Source organism: Mytilus trossulus, chromosome 2 (assembly GCF_036588685.1).
Source record: "Mytilus trossulus isolate FHL-02 chromosome 2, PNRI_Mtr1.1.1.hap1, whole genome shotgun sequence".
NCBI classification, from domain to species: Eukaryota; Metazoa; Mollusca; class Bivalvia; order Mytilida; family Mytilidae; genus Mytilus; species Mytilus trossulus.
Window position 1 is genome coordinate 74831295 of NC_086374.1, and position 17597 is coordinate 74848891.

Consider the following 17597-nt stretch of genomic DNA (forward strand, 5'->3'; position numbering starts at 1 on the left):
TTATCTTTCAGAAAGAATTTACAGGAATTACTTTATGTAATGTAGATCAAAAGTAATTGGCAATAAATAAATCTATCATCCTTATAAATATCAAACAAACAATACACACATTTGTGTAATCAATTATGAGGTCAAGTACTTGTGTATTAAGAATTAGATGCATATTGTAGTGGTCTGTAATTATGTAAGACTGAGGTTGATAGGTAATGTGGTCAATTTGATTGGCAGTTAAGGATATGGGGCATTGTAATTAAAGGTCCACCTTGCCTCTGATTGTTTAGTGATAATGACAGTTGTCAATCATACTAGTTGAATCAATACCCACTTACCTAACCAAATGTTTTTAAAAAAGCCTGCACATCAACACACCTGAATGACATACATTCTTGAATGAACTGCTCCAATAATATACCCAGTTTTTTTCAGTTTATTTGTGTATTATGTGCACATACATGAGAACTATAGGGAACTATATTTTAGTGTGAATACATTTAGTAACAGTAGCTAACCTGTCCTGTTGTTAGGGAGGGTGGTGCCTAAGTAAAGATTTAGAACAAGTTCTAATCTTTCCAAAAATCAACATATTAAAGGAGATAACTGTTATTGTATGTTAAGCTTGGCCTTTATAAAACTTAGATTTTACTGTTACAAATTAAGTTTCTGTAGCGAAGCATAAAATGCTGAGTTGAGCCTAGTACTGAAAAGGCTTCCAGCATCCAACAAGCATGCTTGGAGCTTCCACGTGAGAGTAAATCTATGATCTCTTATCTCCATTCTAATATAACACAATGACATAATAGAAAAAGTCCACAAAACTTGCATTGTCTTTAGCAACTACTAGTAAGCAATCTGATGTCATATATTTACTCACGTTATCAAACATAATACTCTAGATGTATTTATACTTTTCATACGCTTCAGAATGGTTTCAACAATGACAAAAAGAACATTTTGAGGCTCATGCATCATGTGAATTTCATGTTTATTTTATATATCATGTATTATATATAATGCTTGTAAAAGATACAATACCAGTATATAGAACAACTCTAACTGTGACATGTGAAATATGAGAGACAATAACAAGAATGTGTCCCCAGTACACAGATGCCGATCCACACCATCATTTTCTGTATGTTCAATGGAGAGTGAAAATATGGGAAAATCTCTAATTTGGCACTAAAATTAAAATGATCAAATCATAGAGAACATATGTACTTCGTTTCAATTAATTGGACTTCAACTTTAACCTGAAGCGGGACAAACGGACAGACGGAGGGATGAAATAAAGAAAGGAGGGACAGACACTCAGACCAGAAAACATAATGCCCATAAATGGGGCATAAAAACAAACATTTTCAACTAAATTTTATGGTATCGGGACTTAAATTAAAAACATGACTTCTTTCAAGAACACTTGGAGAATTACAACAATGCCTTGTGCCTTAAAGCAATAATTTATAATTATTCTATACCAAATCTATACCCAATACTTGTAAATAATAAATGCTTAAATTTTATCGCACACATTAAAAAAAGTACACAAAAATATTTCTTATAATCTTTTTTAAGCACAGTTACAGCTGAATGTACATTTGACTGATCTGGTAATAGACTATTTAACTCAAATTTCTGAACTTTATTTGACAACATATTAATGACCTACTTAACATTTTCTTAATAATAATAATTTAAAATCAACATGGAAATTTGAATTTTCTCATAAATTGTTTCTTAACTTCACATGTCACAGATGTAATCTTGCTGCCTAGAACTTGGCGACATTTTCCTCGAGAATGATGGCTATATTGTGTACAAAAATCTGGAAAGATAAATGGAATTCTGTTACTTTTTTGGTGTAATTGTTTTGTTCAGAGTGTTTATGATAAAATAATTTAATAAGGAGAATAATTATTCTTGAGTTTGTACACAATCAGCATCTTGTGTTATCTTTTTTCCCCCATAGGCATAGGAATTCACAATATAACATGTATAAAGCATCCCTCCATAACAAATGGCATACCTGAGACAATGAGATAGGTAAAAAGATCAGGAGAAAAGTACTTTAGAAACAGTTCTTGGAGATTTAACTTAATTATGCATAACTTTCACATAATAATGGAACCCTATCACTGGTCTTCTGGTAACATGTAGGAGGCTGTGCCTGAGTCAAACCAGAGTTGGTATTCGCTCTTTCTCCAGATAGTTGTGAATAAGAGGAAAGGGCAAAAGACTGGTCAGCTAAAAGTCAAAATAATGTGTCCACATGAGGTGAAATTTTGTCTCTTAGATGACTTCTACCTTATGAGCCAGCATGTGTACGGATTTATTTACGGCAAGATGGACATGCCAGCTTATAAAAAAAGTACATACATGTATAAGTTAGACTTTTTATTTCCTCAACAAATCAAAATATTGTAAATTCAGGAATTATTGCATACATTTATAATATTTTATTATTGTGACTTTGGCATTATAGACTAAAATGTGATTTTAATTTTTGCAATATTGAGAAAAATCCTGTTTAATTTATCATGTTCATATAAAAAATTTCAAAATGCGAGTTTAAATTATTGCAATTACAATTACCCTGTTGCATTTTTTTTCAAAATAAAAAACATTGCAATTATTTCTGAATTTACAGTAAATCATGTGCTTTTATATTCTTACATAATTCATTAAGTGACTTATTTTGGAGGAACTGGCATGGGATTTATAATAATAATATATATATGGTGAAAGAATGAGTCAACCCTTTTTTCAAAATCAGCTTGTATCTTTTAAATTAACATGTTAACCAGATGCTCCGCAGGGCGTAGCTTTATACGACCGCAGAGGTTGAACCCTGAACGGTTGGGGCAAGTATGGACACAACTTTCAAGCTGGAATCAGCTCTAAATTTGGATTGTGATTAAATAGTTGACACAGCATAGGTTTCTGACACAGATTGAATGTGTTCTAATGAACTTAAAATTTTTGTTTTCTCTTAGAGCAATTCACTATGCTGTTCAATATTAATCCTCTCAAAAAAATGTTTGAAGAAATTTTCTTTTTATTTATGAAATTTCAAATGAGAAAAATTGAACCCAATTTTTTTAACCACATCCCCCTTTCCCTAATCTCAATTAAAATTTCTAATGGAGTTTGCAACAATAACTGCTCATTTAAATACATCATAATATATTAAGATGTAAAAAAAACTGCTTGTTATCACTGAATGGTAAAGATTATTTTAATTTATCAGTTGGTAGTAAAAAGTGAATATACATTGTATATTGTATAAAACAAAGATTTAAGTTGATTCTGGACAAAGAAAGATAACTCCAATTAAAAAATATTCTTGCTATTGCACAATATTGTGAAATTAGATATTTCTTGTTGATTCTGGACAAAGAAAGATAACTCCAATTAAAAAAAATTCTTGCTATTGCACAATATTGTGAAATTAAATATATCTTGTTGATTCTGGACAAAGAAAGATAACTCCAATTAAAAAACATTCTTGCTATTGCACAATATTGTGAAATTAGATATTTCTTGCAAACTATTCTGGACAAAGAAAGATAACTCTAATTAAAAAAAAAATTGCTATTTCACAATATTGTGCAATTAGATATTTCTTGCCATTGCACAATACTGTGCAATTGAAAAAGACTTGCTATTGCACAATACTTAATATAATAATTTTAGATCCTGATTTGGACCAACTTGAAAACTGGGTCCATAATCAAAAATCTAAGAACATGTTTGGATTCAGCATATCAAAGAACCCCAAGATTTCAATTTTTGTTAAAATCAAACTTAGTTTAATTTTGGACCCTTTGGACTTTAATGTAGACCAATTTGAAAACAGGACCAAAAATGAAGAATCTATATACACAGTTAGATTTGGCATATCAAAGAACCCCATATATTCAATTTTTGATGAAATCAAACAAAGTTTAATTTTGGACCCCGATTTGGACCAACTTGAAAACGGGGCCAATAATCAAGAATCTAAGTACATTTTTAGATTCAGCATATCAAAGAACCCAACCGATTCATTTTTTGTCAAAATCAAACTAAGTTTAATTTTGGACCCTTTGGACCTAAATGTAAACCAATTTGAAAACGGGACCAAAAGTTAAGAATTTACATACACAGTTAGATTCAGCATATCAAAGAACCCCAATTATTCAATTTTGATGAAATCAAACAAAGTTTAATTTTGGACCCTTTGGGCCCCTTATTTCTAAACTGTTGGGACCAAATCTCCCAAAATCAATACCAACCTTCCTTTTATGGTCATAAACCTTGTGTTCAAATTTCATAGATTTCTATTTACTTATACTAATGTTATGGTGCAAAAACCAAGAAAAATGCTTATTTGGGCCCTTTTTTGGCCCCTAATTCCTAAACTGTTGAAACCAAAACTCCCAAAATCAATCCCAACCTTTCTTTTGTGGTCATAAACCTTGTGTCAAAATTTCATAGATTTCTATCAGCTTAAACTAAAATTATAGTGCGAAAACCAAGAAAATGCTTATTTGGGCCCTTTTTGGCCCCTAATTCCTAAAATGTTGGGACCAAAACTCCCAAAATCAATACCAACCTTCCTTTTGTGGTCATAAACCTTGTGTTAAAATTTCATAGATTTCTATTCACTTTTACTAAAGTTAGAGTGCGAAAACTAAAAGTATTCGGACGACGACGACGACGACGACGCCAGTATGATAGCAATATACGACGAAAAATTTTTCAAATTTTGCGGTCGTATAAAAATACCACAAAGAGAAACCGTTATGTCAGTGCAATAATTTACTTAGCAAGTAATATTTTTCTTAAATATTGATCAATAAGAAACAAAACTTTAATTCCTCAAATACATTTTTACATGAAATAAAGGACAGGTGAAAATCTGGAACAAGTATTGTATGAATCAACAATCAACAATAGCTATACATGTATAAATACACTAATAGAGAACAATTGAAGGTCTTTCCACCACTAACAATATATTTTTGGTTAATGAGTAATAACACTTTGCGTGTAATTCTAAATGTAAGATGGACAAAAACTCCCACTTATTGTATGCCCTTTCAACCAAAATATACATGTAAGGACACGTCGTAACTAACAATTTATGAAAAACTATTTGTCAATATGTCATACGGTATTTGAAAAGTGAAAATAAACCAAAATCAAAATTTTGAATATGACCTTGACCTTTGGCCTTGACCTCATTTTCAATTTTTTGGACCAAGGACCTCAAATCTGAAGACCTTAGGTCTCTGTCACTTATGGTTTACCTGTTGGAAATGAATATCACTTGAATCAAATGAAAAACGGGGAATAACTCTCATATGGAGTCTCCATGTATAGCTTCGGTCCAACTGAATATCCTTATCCTAAAGATGTGGTAAAATAAATTTGTCGTAATCTTTTACAGTTGCAAAGGAGTAGTGGCCAGAAGAACCAGATGCTCCGCAGGGCGTAGCTTTATACGACCGCATAAGTTGAACCCTGAACGGTTGGGGCAAGTATGGATACTACATTCAAGCTGGATTCAGCTCTAAATTTGGATTGTGATTAAATAGTTGACACAGCATAGGTTTCTGACACAGAATGAATGTGTTCTAATGAACTTAAAATTTTTGTTTTCTCTTAGAGCAATTCACTATGCTGTTGAATATTAATCCTCTCAAAAAAATGTTTGAAGAAATTTTCTTTTTATTTATGAAATTTCAAATGAGAAAAATTGAACCTAATTTTTTAATCACATCCCCTTTCCCTTATTCCAAAACTAATCTCAATTAAAATATTCTAATGGAGTTTGCAACAATAACTACTCATTTAAAAACATCATAAAATATTAAGATGTAAAAAAACTGCTTGTTATCACTGAATGGTAAAGATTCTTTAAATTTATCAGTTGGTAGGAAAAAGTGAATATACATTGTATATTGTATATAACAAAGATTTAAGTTGATTCTGGACAAAGAAAGATAACTCCAATTAAAAAAAATTCTTGCAATAAGATATTTCTTGCTTACTATTCTGAACAAAGAAAGATAACTCTAATTATAAAAAAAATTAGCTATTTCACAATATTGTGAAATTAGATATTTCTTGCCATTGCACAAAACTGTGCAATTGAAAAGACTTGCTATTGCACAATACTTAATATAATAATTTTAGATCCTGATTTGGACCAACTTGAAAACTGGGCCCATTATCAAAAAACTAAGTACATGTTTAGATTCAGAATATCAAAGAGGCCCAAGAGTTTAATTTTTGTTAAAATCAAACTTAGTTTAATTTTGGACCCTTTGGACCTTAATGTAGGCCAATTTGAAAACGGGACCACAAATGGAAGAATCTACATACACAGTTAGATTTGGCATATCAAAGAACCCCATTTATTCAATTTTTGATGAAATCAAATAAAGTTTAATTTTGGACCCCGATTTGGACCAACTTGAAAACTGGACCAATAATCAAGAATCTAAGTACATTTTTAGATTCAACATATCAAAGAACCCAACCGATTCATTTTTTGTCAAAATCAAACTAAGTTTAATTTTGGACCCTTTGGACCTTAATGTAGACCAATTTGAAAAAGGGACTAAAAGTTAAGAATCTACATACACAGTTAGATTCGGCATATCAAAGAACCCCAATAATTCAATTTTGATGAAATCAAACAAAGTTTAATTTTGGACCCTTTGGGCCCCTTTTTCCTAAACTGTTGGGACCAAAACTCCCAAAATCACTACCAACCTTCCTATTATGGTCATAAACCTGGTGTTTAAATTTCATAGATTTCTATTTACTTATACTAACATTATGGTGCGAAAACCAAGAAAAATGCTTATTTGGGTCCCTTTTTGGCCCCTAATTCCTAAACTGTTGGGACCTTAACTCCCAAAATCAATACCAATCTTTTTTTTGTGGTCATAAACATTGTGTCAAAATTTCATAGATTTCTATTAACTTAAACTAAAGTTATAGTGCGAAAACCAAGAAAATGCTTATTTGGGCCCTTTTTGGCCCCTAATTCCTAAAATGTTGGGACCAAAACTCCCAAAATCAATACCAACCTTCCTTTTATGGTCATAAACCTTGTGTTAAAATTTCATAGATTTCTATTCACTTTTACTAAAGTTAGAGTGCGAAAACTAAAAGTATTCGGACGACGACGACGACGACGACGACGACGACGCCAACGTGATAGCAATATACGACGAAATTTTTTTCAAAATTTGCGGTCGTATAAAAACAGTGTTTGGGCAGATAACTCTTACAACGTGAAGTATTTTGTGATGCGGTTGTCATTTTTTAAAGCGTATTAACTGTACGATATATAATATTCCAAATATCTAAGCGGCATCTTTTGAAACATCAATACTACGCAAGAAAAAAAAATCGGCGAAAAAAAAAAGAATCAAAGCGCTGTAAGCACTGTAGGCAGTTTAAACCAAAAACCAAAGGAAAACATATTTATGAAAACTGTGGCAATCTTGCTTCAATTTTTTTTTTTTTAAAGATTTAAAAGAACAAACATTAAACATTCATATATAATTGTACATTTATGTTCATTTAATGAATTAATCACTTAGGCAAATAATTCATATTTTATCAAGGTTTTCAATAGCAACACATATATCAAGTATAATTTTTTTCGGGGTCATGAGTCTTGAGTCAGCAGTGGTACACATTCACAATGATTGCAGTTCTTCTAGTTGAATGTAATTGTTTGTATAAGTTGACTGTTTGTATTTCAAGTTGACTTTAGTACAAGCTTGTAAAAGTATGAATGGACTTGCTTTCCTGGAAAGAAAACTGAGTTTGTGTTCTACAGTTCAAAAGTTATGAGACACAAATCAGACAAATGTTTACTACAACAGGGATCAATGGTGAGGTCTGACTGACCTGTCCATAGTAAATGTAAATGACTCCCACCTTCACCCCAAGTCCATGATGTCTTAGTTTGGAACAAAATGACAGGTGTTAGGTCTAGCAAAGTGATATGCATATGTGACGCCTATGAGATTGACCTTGTATGTCATTCAATGTTTAAGAAATGACAAACAGGAATGAAATGAATATGGTTTAGGAGTTTGTATCTCAATCTTTTACAAGTTCTCAAAACACAAAAGAGGGTGTGGGGTGACCCTAGGGACTACCCCTATTTTTCTTTTGATTTTTTATGTTGTCCCATACATGAATATATATGGTTTAGGGATTGGGATCTTGACTGTTATCAAGTTTTCAAACAGATTGAGGGTTTGGGGGACCCCAGTGACTTAATTCCCCTATATTTCATTTGATTTGTTGTATTGTCCAGTACATGAATATATATGGTTGAGGGGTGGGGATCTCATCTGTTTCAAAGTTATCAAACAGGATTGGGTAGGGTGACCCTCAGGATTCTACCTATATTTCATTTGATTTGTTATTTAGTCCCATACATGAGTATATATGGTTAAGGGATGAGGATCTCGACTGTTTCCAAGTTCTCAAACAGGATTGGGTAGGGTGACCCTCAGGATTCTACCTATATTTCATTTGATTTGTTATTTAGTCCAATACATGAATATATATGGTTTATGGGCGGGGATCTCAACCGTTTTCAAATCATCAAACAGGAAGGGGTAGAGTGGCCCCACTAACTCCACCTATATTTCATATGATTTTTTATATTGTTCCATACATGAATATATATGGTTTACGAGTGGGGATCTCGACGGTTTCCAAGTTCTCAAACGGGAGGGGTGGGATGACCCACAGGGACTCCCCTATATTTCATTTGATTTATTATATTGTCCCATACATGAATATATATGGTTTAGGGGTGGTGATCTGGACTGTTTCAAAGTTTCCAAACAGGAGGGGTGGGGTGACCCCAGGGACTCCCCTTGTATTTCATTTGATTGGTTATATTGTCCCATACATGAATAAATATGGTTGAGGGGTGGGGATCTCAACTGTTTCCAAGTTCTAAAGCAGGATGTGGTGGATGACCTTAGAGACTTCACCTATATTTCATTTGATTAGTTATATAGTCCCATACATGAATGTATATGGTTGAGAGGTGGGGATCTCATCCGTTTCAAAGTTATCAAACAGGAGAGAGTAGAGTGTCCCAAAGGACTCCACATACATATCCCATGATTTGCTTACATTCAGTTATCATATAATCTAGTTGCACTATATGTGTAAAATAAAAAACTTCCAGCTATTTCAACTGACCCATTAAAATTGAGAAAAAAAAAAACCCATTGAAATTGCAGTAATATGTTTACACTTTAAAAGCATCAAACTTGCTTTACCAACATTTATCACTGATAAAGAAAATTTATACTGTCACCAGGACCATATATATTGTTAAATATACTGTTACCAGCTGTCACAAATACTCACATTGTATTGGATTCACATTAAAATTTGTCAAAAAAATATTTTTAGTTTCAGAACAAAATATTTTTTTGTTTTTTCATTCTTTTACATATACATTGTATCTATGGTTTTCAATTCTAGTGTCTAAATTTATTTACAATGCAATACAATGCAAAGATGCATTTTGTCATCTGTCTGATTTTTTAAAAAAGTTAATCGACAAAACCTGGAATTACACATATCTGCTTCCGGAATCGGGTCCGATATTGTAATTTTCTTCTCATGTCAGCCATTTTGTTTTCAATGTTGTTTTTGTCAGATAGGATTTTACTTGAATTTACACATTCTTTGTTTGTGATTTTCTGTATAAAGCTAGCGGTTGATCATGTTGAACACAAGAGGCTGTCACAAGGACAGCAAACCGGATTTATTAGCATTTATTTGTGTCCTGGCAATATCACAAGAACCATTACTGATGATTGGTGAAAGTGAAAATCGTCAATATCAAATTTGACCTCTATTTTGTCATCAGTATCAACATATTAAAATTTGAAAAGCTTAGATTGAATGGTTCGTGAGTAAATGCAACAACGTGAATGGAAACACCATTTAACAATCTTTCAAGAACCATAACTCCTGAAAGGTAATAGTCAAAATCGTCATTATTGAACTTGACCTCAATTTTGTCATCAGTAACAACATATTAAAATTTGAAAAGCTTTGGTTGAATGATTCATGAGAAAATGCATGGACACGACTGGAAACACCATTTTTCAATTTTTCAAGAACCATAACTCCTGAACGGTAAAAGTCAAAATCGTCATTATTGAACTTGACCTCCATTTAGTCATCAGTAACAACATACTAAAATTTGGGAAGCTTTGGTAAAACAGTTCATGCGTAAATGCACGGACACGACTGGAAACGCCATTTTACGATCTTTCAAGAACCATAACTCCAGAGCCGTAAAAGTCAAAATCGCCATTATTGAACTTGACCTTCAATTAGTTGTCAGTAACAACATATTAAAATTTGGGAAGCTTTGGTCAAACAGTTCATGCGTAAATGCACGGACACAACTGGAAACACCATTTTACAATCTTTCAAGTTTCATAATTACTGAACGGTAAAAGTCAAAAACACCATTATTGAACTTGACCTCCATTTTGTCGCCAGTAACAACATATTAAAATTTGGGAAGCCTTGGTCAAACAGTTCATGCGTAAATGCACAGACACGACAAGAAACACAAGAACCATAACTCCTGAACGGTAAAAGGTCAAAATCGCCATTATTGAACTTGACCTTCATTTAGTTGTCAGTAACAACATATTAAAATTTTAAAAGCTTTGGTTGAACGATTTATGAGTTAATGCACGGACAACATTTGATTTCTGCCCGCCTGCCCGCTGAGCATCCCCAAATCAGTAACCGACATTTTTGTCACAAAAATCCGGTAAAATATGTACATTGCTGTCATGAATAATAATGCTTAAAACCAGTTATGAGATCGTTTACTAGGAGACTTTGGTAAAAAGGTTTGCAAAGTTATTTTTTTTTATTTCCTCTCAAGTTGGGCATGTTGAGCGTAGCTAGTAAGTCGAAATTACGACTGCAAAAGTGGGAGGTCGCAGACCTCGAACAACCGCTAAATTGAAAAGATACAAAAATTTCGTATTATAATTTAAAATTGCAGCCAACGGCATGAACAATGGAACTTATTTTTAGACTTCTGACGTAGTTGACTACAAACAATATTCCTACGACTTTTGCCATTTGGGAATTCTAAACTACTTGTCTTTAGAGATTTTCGGCAATTAAACCTTTTCTGTATTTGTTCTTTGACAGCTTAGCCAAAATCTCAGGGGATAATAAACTACACAAAGATTCCTAATGTGCCCTACTTCGAAATCCTATGTGCAACTTCAAAACTTTTGGATAAATCCACGATCATTTAAGTTTTTTCTGGTCATATTTTTTGTAATCAAGAATTAAAAGTATGAAAAAACTGTCCAATAAATTATAAATAACATAACATCAAGCTAGATAATAACAATAACACGTATTTCAGCATTTATTGGGTAGCACACAAATATAGGGTGCTGGCATAAGGCAGCTTAACTGCCTAAACAAATAATAATAATTATTATATTATAATAAATAATCAGAACAAATTCAAAAGGTCCTTCCACGGAAAGGTGGAATGACCTAATAATCAGAACAAAATCAATAGGTCTTTCCACGGAAAGGTGAAAAGACCTTATTATTTACGGGCAGCTAGAATAATATATAATCTACCAAAATGTAAATGTGCAACTAACAATAAATAGATGTAATTTTATAAACTTATAAATTTAAAGTCCAATCGACTTCACATTAAAAAGTTCAGGCTTTCAATAAATTATGGATGCAATTTTAGCAGTCGAGTGGGTTGTTTTTCTATTTTATATGGACTGCAGACTATGGATGATAAATTGTTACCTTGACTTTGGATCAACTAACACCAACATCTATGTATAAAGGAACCTTGCTTTTATGGGAATTCTCACTAAATGACAAGACCTTGACCTTTGACCTCAAGACCATAACAAAAATATGGTGGTCTTCTTCATCCCACAAGGTATTAAGACCAATTCTAGAAAATGATGGAAAAAACGGTTCAATATCCAGGAAGCAAAAAAGTATAAACTTTTGAATATTTGTTTAAAAACTGAACTTACTGTAAATCCCTATAATTCCTGGTCTCAAATAAGATAAAGTGTAAACCTATTGAGCCACAAAAGAAGAACTTGTATGAAGCCATCATTTAACATTTGCATTTGTTTTACTAGAGTTTCTGATATTTTATATAAAAAAAATAAAAATATTTGGTACATATATGCTATCTGAAGTAATCGCTGACAATACAAATACAGTACGTCAAAATTTCAAAAGAATATGAGTAGCCAAACTAGTACTATACATTCAAAGGACATTCAATGGCCTACACATCAAGATTAGTTAAATAACAAGAATGCCCTTTTTTATAAGGTCACTAAAATCTATCAGTTCCAATTCAGCATATTCAGTCACTTCCACTGTAAATTTCGAAATATAACTTGCACCTAGTGTTTTATCGACTCATTTCATGAAACTGAACAAAACCTTTGCTTTAAGCATCCATGTTTATTTACTCAGAAGTGTTGCAAACGATGCATAAACTCCTTATATTTCTTCAATTTTTGTTTTTCTTTGCAAGTTCTTGCAGTCAAACTACGATAAAGAGCCTCCTTACACTTGGATTTGGTATGCTGTCCATTACTGGCACAGAAATCTGAAAAAATATGTAGCTTCTTTATAGTCTTTCAATCCAAAAAACTGATGTTTTTACAACATAGAAATTTATAACATTTAACTGTCATACATGTGGAGTAAGCAGTATTCTATGACAAACGCACTACATTCAGTCTCTTAACTTATTTTCAATTTTTATTAAACTTTTGTAATCCTCAACTGATTATGATGCTCAAATCAAAATCTTCTTACATTTTCCCGCACATTATTATGATTTTGTTTTCCAAAAGATAGATCACTTATTTTGTTGCTGATTAGCAATCAGCTTCTTTATCTTTTGTTTTGCTTGACATGTTGCTGATGTTATACTGGTAGCGATGCAATGTCTAACTTTCCCTCTTGAATGACGGCTATTTGCAGAACAGAAATCTGGAAAGAGAGGGATATCACTTTAGAAATATTCCTTTTGAAGCCCATTTTTTTCTCATTCGATGAGTTTCTGCAGAAATGCTACGTGAAAGTGTATGTCGTGCTTGTCCACGTGTGTGTTGACCATTTTTTTCACAAAAGTCTAAAAGAAAAAAATGATTGAAGTCAGACACAAATTGTTTAAATCTTTATCTATCTTACTTTGTCCAGCATTTTCCAATAGTGTTTCAAAATTTAAAGATTATTTATTACCACTCAAACAAGAAATCCTAGTTCAAATCATCATTCCTCTTTGACTCATCAGTTTTCTAATTCTATGAGTTTCAGAAGACACACTACGATATAATGTTTGCCTCACTTCCACCCTCCTATGTCGACTATAATGTTCACAAAAGTCTGAAAAGTATAAATAGAAAAGGTTTTTCCAAAGACCAAGCTTTTATTTCTATTTCTTATTTGTAGCAGCACTATCGGTTTGTTTTTTTCTAAAAAAAATAGTAATTACGATGCGAAATATGTTCTAGTTATTCCCCTTTGGCCGATCATTTGATATTCTCGCATAACTGATTTTGATTTGTGTTCACTCCACCTTTAGTATTAAAGCGAATTCCTTTTCCTAGTCATTACATTAGAACTCTTTTGTGTCTTTAGAGTAATCAGATCAAAAAATTTATTGTTTTTAAAAACAAGATAGTATTTCTTAGACAGCCCAGAGATATTTAGTCTTTGTGGCCCGCCACTATGTGTATTATTCTAGTTTAACTGAATAAGTATTAGTATTTGTATATGTCTTGGTAATTTATCTTTATATTATTGTAAAAACATGTAGGTAAAGATTTATGTTTTGGGCCAAATAAATTTATATTATTATTACAGTGTTTTATGAAGCCAAGAAGTAATTTAAGGTAGTAAGTAGATTGTAGTTGAGGACACATAACAACTTAAAAGAAAATCAGTTACTGAAACATTGTCTGTTTTAAATTGTTCTTCATTTATTGCGAAGCCTATCATAGTTTTCCACAGATTCACCTGCAAGTTACCTGTCCATTTAAACTTTTGGCAGTTCTATTGTCCCATCTAACAAATACAACACCTTTTGTTCTCTGTTTAGTTTATTCAATGGGACCTTTAAATTTCTTGCAAGAGAAATCTATCACTCATTGATTCATTTACCTGAACAAAAAATTGAACTGTAAATGATGGAAATACATGTACAAATAAAAGTAATCATTAAACTGCATGTGATGTTGTATTTATTCAACCAATAACACATTTTCAATTTGACTTAAAATGTGCTTTTTAATCTGTTCACAAATTAAAACTTAAAATGATAATGTTTAGATAAGGGTCTTCATAAATGTATTCTTTATAACTGAAGAACCATGAAAAACATGCAGACTCTTTGAAACATAAATCCATGCAGTACTTAAAAAAAAAGAAAAAAAACTTTTTATAATGAAATCAGTGCTTATATTGAACAGATTGAATATATATTATTGATATTGAATAAATACTGTTTCACATGCAGTTTATGTGGGTTTATACATGTATTTCAATCAACAAAGAAGATATTTTTTTTGGTCAGGCAAATTAATCAATGAGTGATAGATTTCTCCTAGAAGAAATTTAAATGTCCAAGTGAATAAACTACACTGAGAAAAATAGCTATTGTATTGATTCAATGGGACAGGTAAACTTGCAAAAGTTTAAATACCTTGGTAAAGAGCAGACGACTCTGTGGAAAACTTTTATTTGGTTCGCTATAATACAATGTCAACGGCATGTATATGATATAATCTACACAAGATTCAAATTGAATACATCACTTTGTATTTCTCTCTAAAATACACATAAATAAAACAAGTATTATTGCCAATAAGACCATTACTTATAGATCCAATACTGACCAAAGCAGGCACAGATCAAAGGTTTTATGAATATTTGAGGTGTGACAATGACATTATTTTATGTATAAAATGCACAAAATATATTTCATTAATTCTAAGGGAGTCTTGATGCTTCCCTGTCTGAATCAGCCTCAGCAAAAGACAAAAATCTGATCATCTACAGGTCATATAACAGGCTTAATTACACCCAAAAAATACTCTGAGTCAATGTTGTATTTTATAATCATTCCTTTAAGCTTCAGACACATTTTGGACCCTTTGGACCTATATGGGCCAGTTCTGGGAATCAGTAGCTAGTTGAATCTGCCACATCACTAAAATGACTCCCAACCCATGTCAAGCGAACGGGTGAATTAAATCAGTCAATTAATACTTTGTTTCAATTTCAATGTTGTCATTCTTTTCCTTTTAACATGTTTAATGGCTGAACACAACTAATTCATGCATAACTAAATTCTATCTATTTAGCTAATGGGTTTAATTGAAAGTCACATGAATATGGATTCAATGAGGTTGAGTTATTCACTTTGAGTTTGATTAACATGATTAAGTGATCGAATAAATCATCAGAAATGTTTCTTTGTCATTTTGAAAAAATTGAAATAAATTGGTTATTTATAACGAATTATTGTTTCATCAATTTACTTGTTTTAATGATTGAACCAAATAAAATGATATTCTTTTTTTTTCATAACTCATAGCTAGTTCTCCTTTATATTCTAACATTTATATGGCAGTTCTATAATATATTAATCAAATATTTGCTTAAACAACAGAAAAACTTCTGCAAATAGTTAAGTATACTAGAATATCTAAGAAAACAATTTCAATATCAAAAGATGTCTTAGGAAAACAGATAGTTATAGTGTAGTACAATGTTCAAAAATTGAAAATAAAACTACCAAGCTGTTTACATAATGTGACAAAAGGGAGATAAATACTACAATTTGTTTTGATAAAACACATTTAATACATTTACAGAGTTAATAATTTGACACAACTGCAAAAATATCAGAAGATACAATATGATACTATGTCAAAATGATGCAATATATGTACATTTGTACTAAGGGATTTCATTTTGATTTTGCCTGGCCTGAAATATAATGAAACTTAAAACAACATAAAAGATATTGACCATTTTTGCATACAATTCTAAAGTTGATAGTACTTCAAGGTTGTTCCATTTAAAAATGATTTCAATATTTATACAGAAGTTGTATATTAATCAAATATCTACTAAATCAGCAGAAAAACTTCTGTAAGTAGTGAAGTATGAATATTTATAAAATCAATATCAGCATATGTATTTTAGGGGAAAAAAATGATAATCATTATTTAGTATGGTACAATGATCAAAATATGAAAATAAAACTACCATGCGGTTAACAGTATGTGACAAAAAGGGAGATAAATACTACAATTTGTTTTAATATTCAAATAGTTTGGGGGTCGGGGTCAAATTGCTGCAAGTTTTGTATACATTGACATCAATTTTACATATATTCTTATTGGTCAATCAATTTTTCCCAAATTAAGTTAAGAGGGTGGTAGGAGAGTCGGGGCAAAAACTATATGAATTCAGTTTTGTATCCTTCATTGAACTTTTGATGTCATCCGGATCCCTTAATCAGTTGACACCATTGTGGCAGTATGAAGAATTGCTTTCTCTTGCTTTCATATTAATCAACTCAAAAAAACATAATTATTGGCAATTGTTCACAGAAAGTCTGAAAAAGAATATTGCCTGGCCACAAAACGCAGTATTTTGCTCGAACAGTTACGAGGTTGCTCATTCCCTTTTTTCGGGATACCTTGAGATGGTTTTACAGAACACTATTTTTCTTAGGTGTGTTGAACATTTTGATTCGATATGTGAAGGAAAAGTTTTTTTAAATGTGGATATAGTGATAGAAACAGATGTGAAGCAGATTGTTTTAATATATTGTGTTTAACATTTTAATATAGTGTGCCTAACATTTAATCAAAGCGCGAAAGCGCTGTAAAGGCAGTTAATTACAGGTTGTGTGTATATCTAGTCCAGTTATACCATTATCTTCCATAGAACAGAGGTGGTTTGTAGAATTTAAGATTCAGAGTTCTTTTGTACCTAGTTCACCTATATCTATAGTCTATGTTTACAGTATATTTTATGTGCCTCCCATGAAATGCATTTTTAGCCATGGCCTTGTCAGTTTGCTTTAAATTTATGAGTTTGACTGTCCCTTTGGTGTCTTTCGTCCCTCTTCTTTAGACATATAAGAACTTTTCCTTTTCAATATAAATAGACTATTCTTAATTATTGATTGTATACACATATTCTATGACTCTCATAAAAAATAGTTCACAAAGATTGACTAGTCTCTGTACTGTGTTTATAGCAAGAACATCAAGTAACATAATGGTAAATGTACATAGTAACATGTCAACTTTTTTGATGACCATACCTGGCAACTGTCAGTATTTGCAGAGTATTTCCCCCATCGAGCTCAAGGCTCCCAAATGGAAATTTTGTAAGAGCAATTTTGTCGACTATTTTAAAGAAAACAATTAATTCAACAATGGCTATGAGCTTGTTAATGCACGAAGAAGCCAAAAACCACATTAGAA

General features: G+C 31.7%; 1 protein-coding gene across 16 annotated transcripts in view; it reads right to left on the reverse strand.

Annotated features, from left to right (window-relative positions):
- The window catches only part of LOC134708014 (uncharacterized), a 105817-nt gene that overhangs the window by 54831 nt on the left and 33389 nt on the right, over positions 1-17597 (reverse strand). For 2 of the 16 annotated variants that reach the window (XM_063568236.1, XM_063568237.1), the window contains exon 6: positions 11440-12691. The exons of 9 other annotated variants lie outside the window; for them this stretch is intronic. In XM_063568236.1, coding sequence (XP_063424306.1) covers positions 12552-12691 — 140 coding nt within the window. In that variant the 3' untranslated portion in view covers positions 11440-12551. Of the gene's footprint in view, positions 1-1606; positions 1823-11439; positions 13223-13332; positions 13477-17597 lie in introns of those variants that run through there. 5 more of the 16 variants (XM_063568251.1, XM_063568252.1, XM_063568247.1 and 2 more) reach the window with 5 other exon arrangements.